The 14962-nt window shown below is 35.7% G+C and overlaps 1 protein-coding gene across 3 annotated transcripts in view; it reads right to left on the bottom strand.

Moving 5' to 3' along the window:
• DNAJB14 (DnaJ heat shock protein family (Hsp40) member B14) overlaps positions 1 to 14962 on the bottom strand; it is a 34920-nt gene that overhangs the window by 10395 nt on the left and 9563 nt on the right. For all 3 annotated transcript variants that reach the window (XM_045019400.1, XM_045019399.1, XM_045019401.1), the window contains 5 exons: positions 7689 to 7834; positions 4701 to 4886; positions 4197 to 4291; positions 2506 to 2615; positions 1343 to 1515 (listed from right to left, as the gene is read on the bottom strand). In XM_045019400.1, coding sequence (XP_044875335.1) covers positions 1343 to 1515; positions 2506 to 2615; positions 4197 to 4291; positions 4701 to 4886; positions 7689 to 7834 — 710 coding nt within the window. The remainder of the gene's footprint in view (positions 1 to 1342; positions 1516 to 2505; positions 2616 to 4196; positions 4292 to 4700; positions 4887 to 7688; positions 7835 to 14962) is intronic.

The following is a 14962-nucleotide window of genomic DNA, read 5'->3' as shown; positions in this document are numbered from 1 at the left end:
CAGTGTTTCTAATTGGGGGGAAAAAAGGGGAATGTGAAGAGGGGGAGAGGAGAAAAAATATCAGAATTCAAAACTCAAAATTTTAAATTAAAATTTTTTAATTTCATTTCAAAATTTCTCAAAAAGTGTGAATGAAAAATGTTTGTTCAAAATCTTCCATGGGAAAAAAATTATTTTGTCCAACTCTAGTACTAATGAGGATGAGCTCTAAGTTTTACTCTAAAGGATATTAATTTATGTTGAAGGGACAAAAAATAGGGATCTAATTTTTGTTTATGTCTGTTGATTGGTCCATGACCAGTGACTGGAAGACTTTATGGTTTTGTAAACTTTTGTACTGGTCCAAAGAATATCTAGTCCCTGTAGGCTGTGAGATATTAGATGTTAAAAAACAGGTCATTTTGCTTTCTCACTTCAGTTTTGATGTGATTTTTTGCAGCCGTACTTTCACAATCTGACAATGTTTTATATCGCTCACATGTATTAAAAGATTGGATTTGAGCTCTATCCCTTTTAAAAAGTAGCTGGTTAAATTATATCTGAATTAAAGTGGTAAGAAAAAAATTAATAGGCTAAACAACCTTATTTTTAAGATCTGGTATTGCACAAGTTGCTAGTTCTTGGGGAGACAGATAAAATGATAGAATGTGAAACATTTATTTTGGGCCCCAAAGATGTACATGATATTGAAATTTCAATTTGTCATTTTTAGTCTGGTCCAGGACTAAATACAGAAAGTTCCAGATGTCAGGTCAGAGTAAGTTTTCCTTCTACTTTCCTTCAGTGGGTGTTTATTTAAGAAAAAAAAAAGCATTCTTGCCCCCATGTATGGATTGAGGAACAAACGCTAAGCTACATGGCTAATAAGGAAGTGGATGTGTGGGAATAGAAGTGATTCTGCCATAACAGGGATGACATAAAACAGATTAAGAACTGCTCTGTGAGCTGTCTCAGGGTAGGGGTAAATGAAGAGTATTGATTTTCCATTACCAAAGTAGTCAAATTAATAAGTCTGTCATTCAATGCCAAAAAATTACAGCAGTTCACTTTTTAAGAAATGATCACAGGTAACACAACAAATAATCTATCGTTTTGTAGGTGGCAGTTGTTTCCTTCAGTCATCAAGTGAAAACCTTGGGAATTAACACAGACTACTTGGTGTATTTTTAAAATGCAAGAAATGTGAAAGACTGGCCTTTGTATTGGTTCTTTCATGCAAATCACATGTAAACGCTTTTTAGTAAAAAATCATCACTTAATTCTATTCTAACACAGAAATAAGCTTTTCATGGTAATACATGTTTTTGAGAAGTGCCAAACATTACTCATTGGGTAAACTTACTTTGCTGCCTCTCCTTCCAACAGTTATTTCGAATGTTAGACACGTAGTCCTCTTCCACACTCTTTTCCACCTTCTGTAATGACACTCCTTTGTATTCATTTCTGAAATCCTTGTTGACATAATAAATGACACCCAGGTTTTCTGTTTTCATTTTGATGGTCTGCCCTGTACCACTGTAAGAGACATGTGCTTGTTATTCTTTTTGTATACACAATGTGTATGTTTCAAATGTTGCCATTGGTGAAGAGCAGCAATAAGGTTTCACTGAGTACACTATTTCAAGGTACAGATAAGTCAGAGTTGTAATGAAAAGCAGTGTGAATGTCATGTTTAACAGAAGAAAATGTTTACATTCATATGAAAATAGAACTTCTGCCTTCTACCTCTCTCCATCTCCAAAAGTCATTTTAGTAAGTCATCTTTGTTTTAAAAACCTTATAAATAAATAAGGTGTATATAACAACAAACAACACTGGAACCTGGCAAAATAAAAAATTAGGTCTCTACCCTGCAGCAATCAAAACCAGCAGCATCTCACTCGAAAATGTTTTACTGCAGCCCTTGACAAATCCACCTGCATGCTGGCATACTGTGGATTGAAAACTCATGGTTTGTGCATGCTCTGGAGGAGTGGTGCTTGTATCACAGGAGCTTAGTCTCAAAAGGTAAGAATATCTCTCTCCTGTGGAGCTCAAACTCTGCAGGAGAAAGAGCCTTCCTTCTGTGAAGTCCAGCAGTTCTGCAAGACAGTGAGAACCCTTCAAGCAGAGATAGCAAGTAGGCTAAATCTATTCACTATTTACCTCCTGGATGATTTGTCAAGGGAGTTATTTCTTTCAAGAAAAAAATGGAGTTTTAGATACCCCTCCATCTTAAATAGCTATGAGTTTCAATACCTTTACTCCCTTCCAGACAGGCAGGGATAAAATATTGTAACAAAGTCTACTCTGGGCCAAAGGGGAGAATAGAGAATTTCTCCACCTTTCATTATAATTCAGACCTTAACACCACAGGTCAGGAGGTTGTTTTTGTCAACTTCCTGACTTTATGCAAGTAGATGATGACTCCGCAGTGCAGATGTTAAAAAGACATGCAAAGAAATAAAAAGGGCATTTTAAAAATGGAGAAGTATTTTTTTAACAAATTTAATCAGCATTACTTACGATCTTGGGTATAAGGCATATGGAGGATTAGAAACCATCAACTGGCTCAACAAAGAGACAAGGATCAATACAATAATAGGCATCAGCTGTATGAACATAGAGAAGCCTCCCTATGGAACAGAACAGATAAGATTTGGACATTTCCTAAAATCAGGATCAAGATAGTATGCAAATTTGGCAGGGTTTAATAATCTAAAAATCCAAAAGACCAACTACTTTGTAGACCAACTACAAAATTTAGGCACTGTCAGATATCCCTACCCCAAAGCCACTAATAATTATTATTTGTACTGTAATAGTGCCCAGAGACCCCAAACAAAAATTAGAACCCCATTGTGCTAGACACTGCACAACGAAAAGGCTTTCCCTGTCCCAAGCACCTTACAATCTAAGTAAAAATGGCATTAATTAGTTAACAGGAATGCAATAGATATTGCATCATACAACACTGAAGAGATGCATTTAAAACTCCAGAGATGTAATTCAACGCCCACTGAAGTCAATGAGTCTTTTCACTGACAATAGACTGGATCAGGTTTTTGTAGACGTCAAATAAGTACCTAAATGCAGGTACACAGCAGGCCACACCTAAGGCTTGTCTGTAGTTAGTGCAGAACAGCTATTCTTAAGTAACTGCATGTGTGAATGCTCTTAATCTACTTTAAAAGTGGATTAAATTAAGATAAATGGGAATAAGGCACATTTACTCCAGAACAAGAGCATCCACCTATGAAGTTATCCTCAGGAGTACCTATTGTGTTTTAAATTAACTTCATACCTTAATATCAAGGTGGAAAAAAATCGGACTCTTAAATTGGATTTTTTTATTTTGCTATTAAAATTATAATAAGTTCATTTTTAAAAATAAACCTGTTTAAAAATGAAATCTCAATTTAATACAAACTATGTTAACGCCTAAACTTATTATAATTTAGTTGTAAATGTGCAACGTTTTGATAAGATAAGTTTATATAGCCAAAACATTTAGTGTTGTTTTAATAAAAATAAATTCTGTAATTTTGTGCTGTTTAATTAAATTCCAGTTACCATCCTAATTCAGCTTGACACACATGATAAGCAAAATTTACGTAGTATATAAGCAATATGTCACTATTTTTAAAATAGTGAAATGTAAAATTAATAACCTGAAAATGTTATGATATATAATTGCTTAAATAAATGCATATAGTTAGAGTGTACCCTCCTAGGTAGCAAAAAGATGTACCACATCTAGTGTAAAGACTATTTAGTTGTAAATCAACATATGTTAATAGTTATATCAACCAATGAGGATGCAGACTTTCTTTAGAAAAATAACTGAACTAGGGATAGAAAAGTTCATTAAAATTGATTATTTAAATCAAGGGTTTCCACTTGGTGATTTAAATCAATCTGCCCTACTTAATCCGAATTAATTTTCAAATACAGACAAGCTCTTAGTGACCAGGAACTAACTTAAATAATTTAGGATGTTAGTTTGGGACCTTTTGTTCTGCGTACTGCACCTTATGCAAATCTTCATGTCTGTTTACCAAAGGAGCTAGGCTGCCCCACACTAGGCCTGTAAAATATTTCACTTGCAAATTTAGGTGTTCCTATGGAGCAAAAGATTCCCCTGCAATCATGCCATGTATACGACTACAATCTTCTTTCTCTAGCAGTAGATTCAGGTCAAAAACACTCAAACATACATCACCCCTCTCCTCTTCTCTCTCATGTCCACTATGACGGTGTTGATTAGGATGACTGTAGCCAGCTCGACCATTAGAAAATGAATGAACACTACCTACAAAAAGAAACATCAATAGTCAAGAAAACACCAGTTATAAACACGCAAGATGAGCGTGAAACTAAAATGCCTTGATGACTATAGACTGGGGAATTAATATACAGAGTGTGACATCTAAAATAGCTCATATTTAAACTTCTTATATTTTGAAAGGTGCATTAAATAAACTAGGTTTTATTTTTGAAAACCTACAATATTTATGAATTTATGATTTCATGTTCTCCTCAGGTCACCATAGCAATCAGAAAAGGAAACTAACAACTTTAATATGTAGCAATACACAGAAGAAAATAACTTGCTTACAGTAGATTAGGAAAATAATATTTTGGATTAAATATTCTAAAAATCATATGAACTCTGTAGTACAGCTCTGATAAATGCCCAAGAAATATTAATGAGTAAATACCTGATGGAAACGCTCCTCCGAAGAACATATTGAATAAATCCTCTGGAGTAATATCAGCCTCACAACCTCTATGGAAATTAAATCTACCATTGCCAGGGTGATTGCATGCCGGCTCTTCACTGCCTGTAAGGTCATATTGCTTTCGTTTTTCTGGATTGCTCAGCACAGCATATGCGTTTCCAATCTCTGAAACAGGGAACAAAGGGTGCTCACACAAATGAACAGTAAGAGCTGTTCTGTAATTACAGTTGTAATTTCAGTCAAGAACTTGCTGAAGACTAGCATCATTCATAGGTGACACTGTATGTTACAAAATTAACTGCAGTGGAACAGGGTGTCCAGAAACATCTTAGGTTTCCTACTCCTTCCAAGGCCCTGTATCATGGTAAAGTAGCTAGAGAAGGCTGGACAGTTATGTTTATATCTTCAAAGGAATGTCTTCATCTGCTGAAATATTTCCCCCTCACTGCAATTTAAAAAAACATAGCTTTAATGTGAACTCAAAAGTCAGGTAATTGCAAAAGTTTGGCTTGATCCAACAACATTAGCTCTACCATGCAGCATCTCCTGTATATTTTATGGGTTATATTAATAGGAATAATACATTAAGATTTACATTCAATAAGAGAAAGACAAATAGAAAATACTACACATACAACATGAGAGTTAATATTAGTGAATCAACCTTAACTTTTGGAATTACCTGACCTGTGTGTGCTTGATCTTGGTTACTGAGGTGCAGCTAGGGCCATATTTTTTAAACTGTCATGTGATACTGCTAGCAGTGCTGCTTTTAAATGACAGACCAAGCTACAGAGATTACACGGAAACCGTGCTATAGACCATACACTTTGAATACAGTTATCAAGGTTACTCTGCCTCAGGGTAAAGTTGGTGGTGAGAGTTTGACATCCTCAGTAGTGGAGAGAAATTAGAGAGAAGTCAGTCAGCTCATAACAAATACACATGAAGAAAACCTATCGCAAAAAATATTTTACACAAGATTTTTTTAAAGTAATCTTTTTTTCGCTTATGTTGTGCCAAGAAAGATCACAAACGGCTAATAACTCATCGTAGCAATTCAAAAAGTTTTTTTTTAAAAACAGAATTTAGAGGAAATAAAAAGAGACTGAGCAATGTTATTAAAATAAAAAGACAACACTCTTGGACAACTTAGTAAAATATGTTCCAAGAGATTTGAAAAGTGAGTTTAATCTTCATCTGGTTTTTGTATTGAGAAAATAGTCTTACATTCTTATTTCATACCATGTGATCTACTAGTCCTCAAGCACTACACTAAGTAGGTTTTCTTAAAAAAAAAGCCAAGCAAAAAAACCCAACAACCCTCTTGATTAGTAAATTATAAATACGTGTCTGGTAGTACTCCAGAGACTGATCAAATGATACTTCTGAAGTGTTAAGAAAAATACACACTCCTATTAAAGCAGTTGGGACTCCAACATTCCCCTGCACCATTTTCAACCCATACACTGAAGTAATGTGCATTTGCTGAAGAACCAGAAAACGAGTAATTTAGTTTAAAGCGTCCAACCTGAATGAAGAGTGAAATAGTGAAAGTTTGATTTTGGAAATCTCAAAGTTAATACTTGAAAGTATTATTAGTCACAAGGTGAAAAAATCTAAAAACTATTTTTTAAATTTGGCAGTGACCTTTTAAAACAAATTATATAATTTACAGAATAAAGTTTAGCTATCAAGAACATGTGTAACTACATTAAGACAATTATTAGCATTAAATTGATTGCTATGAGTAATCTATTTCCCATCTTAAACCCTTAATGTGTCATAATTAGTACTTTTGGCGAGGTCCACAGAGAAAGTTTTGTTCAGGGTTTAAACTAGAAATAAGAGCCTTGATAGTATTTTGATTTGTTCCATCACTCAACAAAAGACCATGTAAAATGAAAGAATGAAAAGATACCATAGTTAGATTACACTTGAGAAAAACAATTATTTCAGAAAAGTTCACGTTTTCCTTCAAGTATGCATGCAATATTAAAGGATGCTTTTTCACCAAAAGCTTTCTTATCAGCAATTTAGCCTGATCCAGGAGAAATCTTGGCAGTCCTAGCTCTCTGGATATTAAATTGAGCAAGGGTTTGGTCAAAAGGCAGTTGGAATTTGGTCTGTTTTGAACAAATCTGTTTTTGTCTGAAAAAAGTTATACACACAAAACTAAGAAAAAGGTAACATAGCATATCATGTGACTGAGTGAAAACTGCACTTTGATGCAAACTGCTTGTTTTTTTTAAAGCCTCCAATAGCAAAGGCACAATCAAATTTATATCTCATCCAACTGCACTGGCATTAAACCAAGCATGAATTTTCTTGATGTGATTTTGCATAGTCAGTCTAAATGCTTAGAATGGCAAATGTCAATGTTTACACTGGAAAACAAATTACTTGTCTTCATTAATTAATTTCTCTTGTATGTTAACATTATAAAACTTTCATTGCCAGTATAGATATACTAAGTAATGCAAATCTGTTTCTCATTTTGCGTTTTTTTAGCTAGGATGCTACAAGATAGAAATATCTGAAAACATGGTTTTGTAACAGCTACCACCAGTAAGAACTGTTCTTGAGCTATGAAGCCCTTCTTATTACAAATGCCCCATGGACCAAAAGCAATGGTAAATATGTAAATGTTGTGATGGCATAGTATGCATAATCATATAAGATGTCTTCATATTAAATTAACCATTCTGTCTTATTTACATGCATACATTGAGATGTCCCTTAATTTATACATACGACCAATCATTTTCTGAAAAAGTAATTATTTAAGGGCCTTTTCTGACCTACACAACAAACTGTTGCTTGGTCTATTCTATGCAGATAGGATTAATCAGTACTAAACCACTATGTTTTAACACAGCTAGTTCTGTACAGTAGATGGGCCCCTTATATTCTAAAAGGCTTTCTCCATGTACAAAGTTTAATTGTAGATTTTTTTTTTTTTTTTACTTTTAAAAGCATCTGTTGCTCCAGGTGCGTGGTTTTTGTCTGGATGAAATTTCAAAGCAAGCTTTCGGTAAGCCTTCTTCAAGTCTTCTTCACCTGCATCTTTTGACACTCCAAGTACTTCATAATAATTTTTACTTTTCTTTATGCTGCAGAAAAGAATAAGCGAAAAGATTTCAAGCAAAGATCTAAATATAACATTTGAACATAACTACAAACAGAGAGGTGACTGCAGATATCAAATTCGTATATTTATATAACTAAAGATATTCTAGAAATTAATTTATAAAAATTGCACCTTCTCGCACAAAGGTTATTTTACTGTGCACACTTTATTTTGTGTACTCAGAAATTACACTTTTTAATCCTTTTTATGCTATGAAGCTAATACAACTGTAAGAGAGGGAACTGGATTCTGTTCTGGCTTATACAGCTTCGACAGAGTCAGAGAATCTTTTTTGCTAATGCTGCCATGAATCAGAAATAACCCAATTTGATTTAGCAGGATGGGTAGTAAGACAAATATGTTTTAATATATAAACAGAAGATTTGATTTGGATATCCAGTGATAGAAAATATCAAATGCCACCTCACAATGCCATTCCGAAAATCACTTTTCAGAGAAGAAATGCACTTAAGCAACAACGTGAGAGATTTTTATAGACAGGAATACACGTGGATCCCAGAAACCTATTTTACTTCTATAAACTGCTTGCATAAATCCAAAGAAATAATCAATAAAATAGCACTAATCCTATATTCTGATGACCTAGAATGCTTAACATAGCATTAACTCTACACAAAGCTTTAACAACTTTGACACTTAAAACTTTGTTTTACCCCAACAGGAACAGTAATATAGGACAATGATATAATCATTTGCTGCATTTCAAAAGACCCAGAAATGAGGTGGAGACAGAAGCCACAGAGGACAGAGAACACCCTAAAATCCATGGGAACAGGAAGGTTTGATCAAAAGCAGGACATTAATTTTAAATCCAAAGTTAATTATGGGATAGTGAGTTCAGGAACATAAGTAAGGTATTTTGGAACTGCAGGATTCTCCTGTATAACTAAACTAGCAGAGTTTGCCAATGTTGCAGTACATTGACATTTGGTGAAAACTGGAAGAAAATATTTGGTGCAAGCAAAAAATAGAAAAGTTAATGCCCAGAAATTAAATAATAAAGCACCCAAGTAGGGGGCCTCCTGACTGGTAGGCAGCAAGATGGCTAACACTACCATTACAGACTAACGCTTTCTTTTAGGGGTTTCATAATACTATAATGTATAGGAATAAAATAAGCACCTTCACACTGGTCTGTAAGTGTATCCACGCTAGAAGTTTGTATTGCTTTAAATATGCCAGTTTCTAAAGTGATACTGCCACAGTGCTCCCAAAACTGTGCGAAGACCAGCCCTAACAATCACCAAAGCTGAATAGGTAAAAAGGTAAGCAAGCCTTTGGCTAGCTCATGAAATGAAGAAATTTTATACAGGAAAGGGAATTCTATAATTAAAAGTATGCTAGCCTAAGAAGTCAGGCCAGACCATTTTACAAGGTATTGTTGAGATCACAGATTGATCAAGTGGTGTCTCATTTGAGGGATCACTTTTCCTGTGCTTAAGTAACGAAGTCCGTGCTTAGGCATGATGACCACAAAACCATTTGCCTTAATTTCTGAATTCATTGTTTCCTTTAAAGTCTTCAGTATCTGGACCACTAATTAACAGAGTTTGTTAACGTTAAAAAAGTTATTAAAAACATTTGAACACTCCAATGCCATCCAACTAATATCACTCACCCCAAAAATCTTTATAGCATACAAAAAATTCTCATAGAATTAAGGCAAAAAAACACAGGTTAAATTGTTTAACAACTTTTAGCTTCAATTCACACCAGTTGTCTATGAGGTGAACAGAGAAATGAAAAACTGTACATTACCAACTGCAAAATACTTGTCCAAAACCAAAGATGTCTGTACTAGCACATCAATTGTTTCACAAGTTAACTCAAAGTAATTTAGTCTTTCTTGTTAAGGTTAATAGTATCTAAATAACACTTCACATCAGTAAAAACCAAAACAGATGTACAATTCATGTTCCTCTGAAGTCTGGTTGTCATGCCCAGAGAGAGAAAGAGAGAGAGAGAGAGAGAGTGGTGAGGTGAAGGGTGGGATTGCTTTCCTGAGAGATTTCATGGAGTTCTTTAATGGACTTTGAGGATATCACAGCTGACACTCCCTCACAGGGCAGTTTTAAATCAGGTGGACTTTGATGCCTGACCAATTTATAACTGCTGCAGGAACTTTTCCATAAAGCCTAGAAGGGTTTTCCTCTGTCAGTTTTCTCTTGAAAGCCAAATATTGCAGCTTCTAGCTTGCACTGTTCAGAATAGTGGTTCTCAATCGGGGTATGCGTACCCTTGAGGGTATACAGTGGTCTTCCAGGGGGAACATCAACTCATCTAGATATTTGCCTAGTTTTACAACAGGTTACATAAAAGGCATTAGCGAAGTCAGTACAAACTAAAATTTCATACAGACGACTGCTTATACTTCTAAATATACTATACACTGAAAGGTAAGTACAATATTTATATTCCAGTTGATTTATTTTATAATTATATGGTAAAAATAAAAAAGTAGGCAATTTTTCAGTAACAGCGTGCTGTTACTTTTATGTCTTATTTTGTAAGCAAGTAGTTTTTAAAATGAGGTGTAACTTGGGGTATGCAAGACAAATCAGACTCCTGAAGGAGTACAGCAGTCTGGAAAGGTTGAGAGCCACTGGTTTAGAAGTCAACATGATTGCTGAAAACTTCACATTTCTAACAACCTAATTAAATAAATGTTCCAATTTCTTTGCTTGTTTTTTGGTTTTAATCCATAATGAATGCTCATACTTCCATTTTCAGTTTGTTTTTTAACCTAAGCAGTGACAATAGTTCGTGACATTATCTGTTTAAACCCTTTCATCCATGTTCTGGATCATTCTCTACACTAAGACTGCAAAATGGTCTCTCTCTTTTCACTGAGTTTGCAGAAGCAGACGAAGAAAGATTGGACTGGACTTCAATAGGGCCCCATGACTTGCAGTCTTTGCTGTATAGTTTTGGATCAATAGAAAGTAAGCTAAAAATTGCCTGAACACATTTCTAAATTCAAGTAAACTGCAATTACAGTAAATTTTAATCTTGTCTGGTAAAATTCTTGTTGCTATTATCTTATCACTCTCAGGGACTGGCACAGTTCCAATTCAGATTAAGGACTCTTCCTCCAAGCTTTCCTCTTGTATGAATAAAAGAACACAAGACACGGCAAGAAATGCAATACTTCAACTAATTCTTCCCAAGAATGCATCTCAACCGTAGCAACATTTCTAATCACAGCAGGAAATTGTAGGTATTGAGCAACCTATTTGTGCTAAGGCTTTTTATATTATTTTTTAAGAATATAAGACCTGGAACCTTTACGCATTTTAAATTGCTTTATTAAAAAAAGATGTAAAATATAACATTTCTGTGTTTCCTAGACTCCTCTTCTGGGGCTGCCAGAGACAGCTGCATAACCACACTTGACAGCACTGAAAGGAACAGGAAGGATTAACATGTTTCACAACTAATTCCTTGTTAAAGAAGTTTTAAAAAGTGTATAAAAACAGTTTAGAATAAATGTGTTCTGTGGATCTCTGGTAGTCCACAGAACCATTCTAGGTGTTCTGCAGTGCTGCTTCTAGCAGAATGGCAAGGCATGTATCCACCTGTGATACTGGCAAACCAGCCAACCTGTGTATGACCCATAACAACTTAACAAGAGGCATTACAACTGTATCAGGACAATTCACTTGCATGTGAATATCAAACAGCTGTACTAGACAGCAATCACTAACCCATTCATTTGTAGTAACAGAAATCAAGGGTAGATGCTAAATGTGTTTGCCTGTGTACCTGTATCCTGTTAGAATATAACCAATGTAACCAAATTAGCTTTTAGATGCTAAATATTTTCATGCCTTAATTGCCTTACATTCTGTATACGAATGTGTTCAGTTAACCTTAAGATCGAAGATGTGAGATACTGCAGAAACTAATATCATCTACATTGTCTTCATCTTATCTATCCCTGTTATGATGAATGACCGGATGTTGTCTTCTAGTGTAACTAGATTACGGTGTATACACAGGGAATTGAATGTTAATTTCAAAGTGGTGGGACAGTGCATGCTCAACAAAGACGACTCCTCAGTCATATGCTGTGCTCAAAGCACCTGACAGCCCTCTTCATCTATAAAAGTGAAACCTTGAGTCTGATCCTGCATCTCTTGTCTGCTGAACTTTAAACAGGGAAAGTTTAAGCCATAGGACTGAGATCTCCCAAGTAGTTACTTGGAATACCCTGGAAAATGCAAGGAAAGACTAACGGACTCTACATAAGATGCATTTGGATAATAACCTTTTGGAATTATTCCAGAGAGACTTTTGCAAGCCAGCAGACTCATCCATCACTGCTACAAATCTGATATAAGGACCTTGCAAGCATTTGTAATGTATATAATCTTTTAACAATTCAATAACTTTCTTCTATTAATAAATATTTATATTAATAAATCTTGAGTTAGTTTACTACGGATAGACTGACAGCATGACATTTGGGTAAGATGAGACACTCGTATTGACCTGGGGTAAATGTCTGATCCTTTGGGATTAGTAGAACCTCATATATGGTGAATTGGGTTTGCAGGAACCTCTCATTATATTATACCAGTTTGCCTAGATGGGAGCCAAGGGCTGCATTGCCTAAAGGGGACTGCGTTTAGCTTCTTGTTAACCAGGGTGGTGCTGCAGAAGCTCTCTGATACTGGTCTGCTGACTCTAATTGCAGAACAAACCAACAGTTTGGGGGTATTGTATGCCCTGTTTCTTGCAGTCTGCCCTGAGTGTAGCATTCTCAGCGTGGCCCATCCGAGACACTCGGTCACACCATCTTCAAGCAATTGTCATTCCTAAAAGTTGTAACCCTGTCCAGGACCCTATTATAGTTTTGTGGGATTGGGAGGATGGCATGTGTGTCTGTATTAAATTAAAACCCGGGTGGGCCGGGGGAAAACCAAGCTTCTCCCACTGCTGTATGGCCCCTTCCTGTCTTTGTTATGTTTGTTTACTGTAAATTCAGCTGTGAGTAGAACTTCTGTAGTAGAGTAAAGTAGAGGTTTTGAGGTGGAGATGGTATTAAAACAGGAGGGAGCTGGTTTGATCTGTCCTGCATTTGGCTCTTATACTACTGTCACTATGTACATTTTGAACAAGATGATCACTATTAGCATGAAAGATGCACACATTTTAAAAAATAACTTATTTTCAGATACATTTCAGCTCACGAGAGAAGTGCTTCTCAGTATGTGAGATTTCAAACTTCTGCGCTGAACGAGTAGCTCTCTTTTCAACATTTCTTACTATTCATAGCATATCACTCTGTACTTATGCAATCAACAGCGAGTTATTGCATCTTACACTTCTCCCCATTGAGCAACTTGTTTGCACTATCATGCAATGCTCTATAGCTATGGTGTAATGGTAGCTTTTTGGTGAGCCACGTCCCTTGTGTATATGGAAGACATTTAAAAACACAGCACCTCAGTGCTTGTTTATATTTTATCTACCAACAATACTAGCGCAACACTGATGAAAACCAACGCAGTAAACCCATTTGTTGCAGATACAGAGAAGCACTACCTAGGAAGATCAGGGGAATAGAGGGCCTATCTTATGAGAGGAGATAAGGGCTTGATTTGTTTACTAGCAAAAAAGAAGGCTAAGAGAAGATATGAATGATTGCTCTCTATATAAATACATTGGCGGGGTGGGGGAAGGGTAAACAGCTATTTAAGCTAAAGGACAATGCTGATACAACAACAAATGGGTATAAACTGGCCATGAACAAATGCAGGCTGGAAAGTAGAAGGTTTCTAACCAACAGAGGAATGATGTTCTGGAACAGCCTCCCAATAGGAGTTGTGGGCACTAACAAATTAATTAGTTTTAAGGGAGAGCTGGACACGTTTATGAGTGGGATTGTATGATGTGGTTGCTTGCGATGATACTTGGCAGCTCTGGGGTCCCTTCTGATTTGTGCCTTATGTTCTTAAAGGTCACGCTTCAAGTGCCTGCACAGAGCATGATGTTAGAATTACTAATGGGTGACTCAAAGCAACATGCTCTGGCCACTGAACATCGGCAGCACCCATATACTGTGAGTTCAGGTCTTGCCCTTGGCAGCTTTCTCCGTACAGTGGAATTTCAGAGTTACAACACCTCAGGAATGGAGGTTGTTCATAACTCTGAATAAAATGTTATGGTTTTTTCAAAAGTTTACAACGGAAGATTGACTTGATACAACTCTGAAACTTTACTATGCAGAAGAAAAATGCTGCTTTTAACACCTTAATTTAAATGAAACAAGAACTGAAACAAACTCCTTACCTCATCTAATAGTTTTTTTTTTTGTAAATGTTTCTTTTTTTTTTTTAGTAGTTTACATTTAACAGTACTATACTATATTTATCTGATTGCGTACTTCCGGTTCCAAATGAAGCGTGTGGTTGATCAGACAGTTCATAACGCTGGTGTTCTACTGTATGTGTTGCTTGCTGCCTGCATTCTGTAGGGGCTCCTTCTGGAAATTTGAAACTGGAAGCTTTGCTTTCAAGATAAGAGCTGATATTTCAAAGTGTTCTAAAATCCTCATGCACACACACATTTTTTGTTACAAGTATTGTCAAAGAAAATGACATCAAATAGAAAGATGATGAAAAACTCCAGTAAGCAGCAGCACTAGGGCAATCTAATCATGATGCACGTTCCACACTAATTTTCTGAACAATGGGACTGGGTGTAACCAAAAAAAGCAACTTTTATCAATGTTGGTATGATCAAAGGGGTTACTGAGCTTCAGGAAACAAATCTTTAACAGGGAGCCCTATTCTAAACACTGGCTTACAGTTGATACTGACTAATGTGCAGGATACTGCCAACAGTAACTTATGTTTTATGTTAAAAAACAATGTTTTTACTTTCTAAGAGAATTTATCCAATCTACACAAACCAAAAAGGACAACTATTGTTTTCATCCCTCAAAGTGCTGTCCTTGGGGGAAAAAGGTCCAAAGGTCCTGTGGACCTTTTAAAAACTCTTATAGCAGGTCTCAATGATAATTTCTCCCCCACAAATTGCCATAAGGGTGAAAAAAAAATCAAGCAAACATTGCTCAAGCTACAAG

The sequence above is a fragment of the Mauremys mutica genome, chromosome 5, assembly GCF_020497125.1.
Source record: "Mauremys mutica isolate MM-2020 ecotype Southern chromosome 5, ASM2049712v1, whole genome shotgun sequence".
Lineage (NCBI taxonomy): Eukaryota > Metazoa > Chordata > Testudines > Geoemydidae > Mauremys > Mauremys mutica.
Note: the sequence above shows the minus strand (reverse complement) of the source record. Positions and strands in the feature narration are given on the sequence as shown.